This window comes from Aegilops tauschii, chromosome 5 (genome assembly GCF_002575655.3).
Source record: "Aegilops tauschii subsp. strangulata cultivar AL8/78 chromosome 5, Aet v6.0, whole genome shotgun sequence".
NCBI lineage: Eukaryota > Viridiplantae > Streptophyta > Magnoliopsida > Poales > Poaceae > Aegilops > Aegilops tauschii.
The window spans coordinates 479,447,934-479,453,708 of record NC_053039.3 but is presented as its reverse complement, the minus strand read 5'-3'; the positions used below and the strand labels follow the sequence as shown (position 1 = coordinate 479,453,708).

The 5,775-nt window shown below is 52.4% G+C and overlaps 1 protein-coding gene across 2 annotated transcripts; it reads right to left on the bottom strand.

Annotated features, from left to right (window-relative positions):
* Nucleotides 1–5,378, bottom strand: LOC109745616 (uncharacterized). 2 transcript variants are annotated; one of them, XM_040390884.3, is made up of 10 exons: nucleotides 5,115–5,378; nucleotides 2,765–3,028; nucleotides 2,472–2,676; nucleotides 2,218–2,308; nucleotides 1,970–2,112; nucleotides 1,624–1,867; nucleotides 1,416–1,520; nucleotides 999–1,181; nucleotides 706–910; nucleotides 1–609 (listed from the first exon to the last, which is right to left on the bottom strand). In XM_040390884.3, exons 2-10 carry the CDS (start codon nucleotides 2,979–2,981, stop codon nucleotides 128–130), a joined length of 1,875 nt encoding a protein of 624 aa, XP_040246818.1. In that variant the 5' UTR covers nucleotides 2,982–3,028; nucleotides 5,115–5,378; the 3' UTR covers nucleotides 1–127. The 2 variants fall into 2 exon arrangements, with proteins under 2 accessions (XP_040246818.1, XP_020160327.1); XM_020304738.4 differs by lacking the exon at nucleotides 5,115–5,378 and adding an exon at nucleotides 3,566–3,710.
* Between the last annotated feature and the right edge of the window lie 397 nt (nucleotides 5,379–5,775).

The following is a 5,775-nucleotide window of genomic DNA, read 5'->3' as shown; positions in this document are numbered from 1 at the left end:
TCCGCAAGAACGCATCGCTCTTTTATTGCTAACATAACAAATCAACCACAAAACTCAATGTATGTATGTATCCCATCTCTCACAGCCCAGCCGAGATAGTACATCCCATCTCACCCGAGTACCCGACTCACTTGTTGGCCTCGGTGGTGAGGCCGAACCCGAAGGGGAAGAGCGGGTCGTAGTGCTTGTCGCCGACGTTCATCGGCAGCTGGTCCACCGACTTGAACCACGTCCTCGCCAGCTTCCCGGTGAAGCCGTAGTCGCCGAAGAGCGCGTCGGCGACGCCCTGGCCCTCGGAGCCGGGCAGCCACGCGGCGACGAACGCGTCCATGGCGCCAATGTACGGCTCCACCACCAGCGGCCTGCCGGAGATGAGCACCACCACGCACTTGACGCTCTTGCACACGCTCTGGATCACCGAGGGACCCGGGGCAGGGATCGTCAGGTTGAGGTTGTCGCCGAACGTCTCGGCGTAGGGCGGCTCGCCGACCACCACGATGGCATAGTCATACTTGCCGCTGTCCACGGCGGCGCTGTCCGGGTTCTCCGAGAAGACCACCTCCGTGCTGGGGTCGACGGTGGACTTGATCGCCGAAAGGATCGTCGTCCCTGCATGCGTTTCATCACATGATTCCATGAACTTTTGGTCCAATTATCGACGACGTTGCTATAGATTAGTACTGCAAGCAAGCAATGAAAATTTACCGGCAGTTTTGTCGTTGCCGGTCTGTCCTTGCCATGTGATGGTCCATCCTCCGCACTGGAGGCCCAAGTCATCGGCGTGGCTTCCGGCGACGAGGATCTTACCGGCCTTCTTTGGGAGAGGCAACAATGGGCTGGAGGCAGATTTTCCATTTTTCAGCAGCACCAATGACTTCCTGACGGCCTCACGAGCGAGATCGCGGTGTTCCTAACAACGGGACGGAATTTATAGTAAGAATTCATGGATCTTGACAAATGAAGTGTGAGCAAAAGAAAATGTGGAGTTGGGAACTAACCTGCTTCCCGAGTTCACCGACGAGGCTTGGGTCAGCATAGGGGCTCTCAAAAAGACCCATGGTGAACTTGACCCGAAGAATCCTGTAGACAGCATCGTCGATTCTGCTCATGGGGATAATGTTGTTCTTAACTTGGTATGTCAGATCATCAATGAATTCCGTGTAGGCATAAGGAACCATGATCTGCAAAATAATGTATGCCAGAGCATGATCAGAAATGAAGAGAATGGCATATTTGTATTTGTTCCACAAAAGATAACAACTGTCAATGGTCTATCAGATAGGAACCATCCTATCCTAATTGTGCCCTACGAGCAAGCAATATACTCAATTTTTGTCCGAAAATTTGAAGTTGAATTTATCAGACAAGTATGCTTTGCACAGGAAAAACTCAAGTATGTGATTAGCATATCTTACCATGTCAATACCGGCACCAACTCCAGCCTCGACTGAATAAGAATAGTTCACGCCTGGAGGACTAGTAATCCGATCAATGCCTTGCCAGTCTGAAATCACGAAACCCTGTTTGCACGAAATCAAAAGAAATTAATTACATCAGCATCTTTAAATATACCTGAAGAAAATAAAGAGTGAAATTGTACTGCCTTCCTAATGAGCAACTGACCCGGAATTTGAGCTTGTTCTTGAGAAAATCAGTGACAAGGAAGTGGTTGGCGTGCATTTTCTTTCCGTTCCAGCTAGAGTACGAGGTCATAACAGTGGAGACACCTCTGATGATAGAATTGTAATAAGCAGGCATATGGATAGTCATCAGCCCATGGGCGTCGATGACTGTATTGTTCTCGTTGATCCCCATAAACGTACCACCATCACCAACATAGTGCTTTGCACATGCAGCAACTTTCTTACTGCAGTGTACCAAGAGTGACAACGAAGTTAGTTCCGCCTCTTCAGACTAAAAAATTACAGAACACAAGTTACCTACTATATATCTGTTGAATGTATATTACCTTCCACCAACGTATGGCCTTCCCTCAGAACCAGCCGGAACGTCACCTTGCAGACCAGAGATAAGTGTGGTCATGGACTGGACAACCTTTGGGTCTTCGCTGTAGCTTTCGTAGCAGCGTCCCCATCTTGGGTCTCTACACACCTGAGCAACATCAACAGGTGAGTTCCTAGGAACACTAACAAGGCGCATTTGCCATCCATACTAAAGTATCAACCATGAAAGAGGTACGACCGTACGATCTATTACCGCAATACACGGAGCAAAAGCGTAAGGAATTCCTGTTGCTCTAACTTCAAGAGCAGTTGCTTCTCCTATCCTCTTAATCAACATCGGGTCCCTAGAAGACAGTAACATATTAATTTAGATCAACATATGTCACTTAGCATGTCTTTTCTGAAAATTGTCGTAGCATGTTGATCTAATATATATACACATCCATATCACAGGATATATGACACTTCACTGTCACATCAAAAGTTAAAAAAGAGAGCAGTTTCTACCTGGTAGCCCCGAGGCCAACATTATGTGGGAAGATGGTAGCTTTGTAGACGTTGTTGTGACCATGCACAGCATCAATACCGTAGATCATCGGAATACCTAGGCGGGTGGAAAGGGCGCCCTTTTGCATCTCGTTCACCATCGACTGCCAAGCCGCAGCGGATGCCTGAGGAGAAGGCACGCTGCCTCCACCACTCAGTACGCTACCTGCATCATACAAAATGTTATTACAGACAACTCTGCAACCCTTCACAATCTGCAGTTGTTAATTTAGCACAAGGGAAGCAAGAGGCACCTATGAAGTACTTGGACATGGCCTCTGCTGTGGCATTCTCCCTCTCAATCTGGGTCATCTGGCCAATCTTTTCAGCGAGAGTCATCCGACCAAGCAGATCCTTGATGCGAACGCCAAGAGGCTGCTTCGGATCCTTGTACTTGAGATAGTCCGCGCTCCCCAACGCCGCCAAGCAGAACATGAGGAGAACAAAGGTGGTCTTGTGCAGACTCCCCATCTTGGCACCGTGTCTGGTATCGATCACCGCCGACTATATATATAGACCTGAAGAAAGGGTGGTAATCATGTGAGCAAACATTCAGTGACGCTTACGCAACAAGGAAAAATCAAAGATGAGCTAGCTAGTGCAAGGAAGGAAGGATTGATGCTTGAAAACACAGTTAAAGGGCAAGCATTAGGCCTAGTCCACTCCTCTGTTGGGCATAGCCATCATAGATGAGCAAGATATACAGTGGGCTAGCAGTGTAAAGAAAGACTATTGTTTGAAAGTAATAAACACATAAAGACCAAAAATTAGGCTAGGCCATCCAGAGGCTCCCCTGCTGGCTCTAGGCATCATAGAGAAGTAGTGAAGACACAAGGGAGCATGTTTTACTTAAAGTAAACCAGGTAGTGGTTTCTTTTTATCACTTGCACTGTCCGAGAACTCAAGCTGCTGAAAACCAGCATGATCATCGGCAAGACAGCAAGCGATATATGTAAACCCCAACGGCCACAGAAACCTTGATAATTCGACACTAAAAGCTCACATACAGTACACTCGACGGGCATAACTGCAACTGCAAGTATGCATGTATATACCTCAAAAGGAGCAGCTAGCAATCCGCCGCATGCGACGCGAACACGAACTCGGGAGACCGATGCCTTCCACTCCGGCAACAGCAAGATGAAATCGGCAAAAATCTCTTAACGGTTGCTGCCTGGGAAGGAGAGGTGTGAGAGGAAAGGAAAACCCCGGTTCATCTTATAGCCGCCTAGTAGCAGTGTGCACTCTCACGTGGGAGTGCCGCCGCCGACACGAGAATCGCAAGGCCACAAAGGAAAGACCGAAAGCGAAGGAAGGAAATCATTTGCTTTGATAGATTAGCACGGGTGGGCGGGACCTCACGCGCTTAGCTGCGATGACGACGACGGCGGGTAATGTAAACAACAAATCCTTTCGGAAGCATAATACGGAGCAGTGTAAAGTATGAACAGAAAGGGCCCCCGCTGCGCTGCGGCGGCACCACGTCCAGGGCCACGCCACGAGAGTCGAGAGGTCGACTAGGGGCATCTTATCGGCTGGGCCGTCGCTGTGGGCGGGATCACCCGCTAACTAAATTATTAATGGAATTCCCCGTTGATGCTCCATTCCACTCACCGCTCTGACTGGTCGCAAGCGCCGCGCAGTCCATGCTCCGCACACAGCCACAACCACATTTGGCGACTGCACGCACGTACTAGTACGCGAGAAGCGGGGGAGAGGCCCGTCTCACCGGCCGCCGGGCGGCGACGAATTTTCCAGCTGGATCTCCTCTCCGGCCGAAGGGGACGCGGCACCTAGACAGGCGAAATTATCGCGGCTCCGTCGTCGCCGTGCCTTTCGCACGCGAATTCCTTGCCCTGCCTCGCCGTGGAATGGGAAGGCTTAACCACCGGCCGGGCGCCGGGAGCCGGGGCGGAGCGTCTCCAAATTAAATTAGGAGAAATAGTGGAGTCGCACGAACGGCAGTGCTAGTAACCGCCACACTGGTCACACAGCAAACCACCGTAGAATAATGCTGCTGCTGCATGAATGGATCTTAATCCGGAGAATGTAGATACAGTTCCGGCGGGAGGGGAGGCGTGCACGCATGCGGCCGGGAGACACGGATCGGGACTGGTTACTGGCGACCTCCTGGTGCGCTTGCGTGCCGGCGGCCACGGTCGCGGATTCAAATCGAAGGTGGCGGGCGGCCGAGGTCGTCACTCGCTCGCTCGAGCATTCCCCACTGCTCCATGAGTGGCCAGGCCATGGATGGCAACAGCCACCATTATCCATCTACTCCTACTAGAGCAGTAGAATACTAGTGGTACCAACCAGACCGGACTAGAACCGCAGGAAAGGGACGCGGGTCGCTCGCAAATCCACATCCAACCGCCACCCAGGCAGATTCTCGTTTTGGAGCCGCTCTATCTCTCGCGAGGAGAAGAAAAGGGTCGGTCGGTGGTGGCGGCAAACCTGGAGCGCAGTGCAGGCGGTACGTGCACGCGCGTCGCGTCGATGACGCGGTGACGGCGACGGCGAGGAAGAGGACGAAACCAAACAACCAACCAACGAATCAACACGCGGAGGGAGAGGAAGGAGCGGAGGGGGAGGCTGACGGCATACCAGTCAGTTCCCACGGTGACGGACGGCCGGCGAGGCGAGGCGGCGGCGGCGAGAGGCCGCTTGTCAGTCACGGGGATAGTGAGGCTCTGGGCGGGGCAGCGGACCACAGCACAGATGAGAGGACGCTGGCACTGGCAGACGACAGGATAGCGCAGGCTTTATTGGCCCTGCGCAGCAAACGCTTTCCGTGATTTCTTTTTATCCTTTTGGTGACTATTAGTGACTGCCATCACTGTTTGCCAATTTTCACCCCCCAGGGAAAGGGAATCCAACGCCGGCGACGACGGAAAGGCGCGCTTTGACCGTGACGGATGTCGGGCGGCGCTGGCACCCCAGGGAAGGACTCCTCGTTCGTTCACACGCTCGTCACGCCGCTGAGCGCTGGCCCCCAACCGCCCGTGCGCGGCCCCCGCTACCGGGACCACGAGTCAGTTATTCACTACTGATCAGGTGGGCCCGCCTTCCTGCTGGCTCAAACTTTGCCCGGGTGGGCGTGAGATCTACAGTATACTGGTGGTAGGCTCGGGAGGCGCGACGTATTCCTCGGTTTCTCTTTCCCAGCGCACGCGCACGTCTTTCTTTTTGGCGAGCAGCGACCCAGATTAGGAGTAAACAAAGTACTCCATCGGGTTGTGCCCCAGACAGATTAGTGGTCCATTTT

Bases quoted from the DNA above. Each gene is read 5' to 3' on its own strand.
- LOC109745616 (XM_040390884.3), bottom strand. From the start codon at position 2,981: ATGGGGAGTCTGCACAAGACCACCTTTGTTCTCCTCATGTTCTGCTTG. The intron at 2,309-2,471 runs GTAGAAACTGCT...ACTGTCTTCTAG, and splicing joins GTTGGCCTCGGGGCTACCAG to GGACCCGATGTTGATTAAGA. The intron at 2,113-2,217 runs GTAATAGATCGT...GATGTTGCTCAG, and splicing joins CTTTTGCTCCGTGTATTGCG to GTGTGTAGAGACCCAAGATG.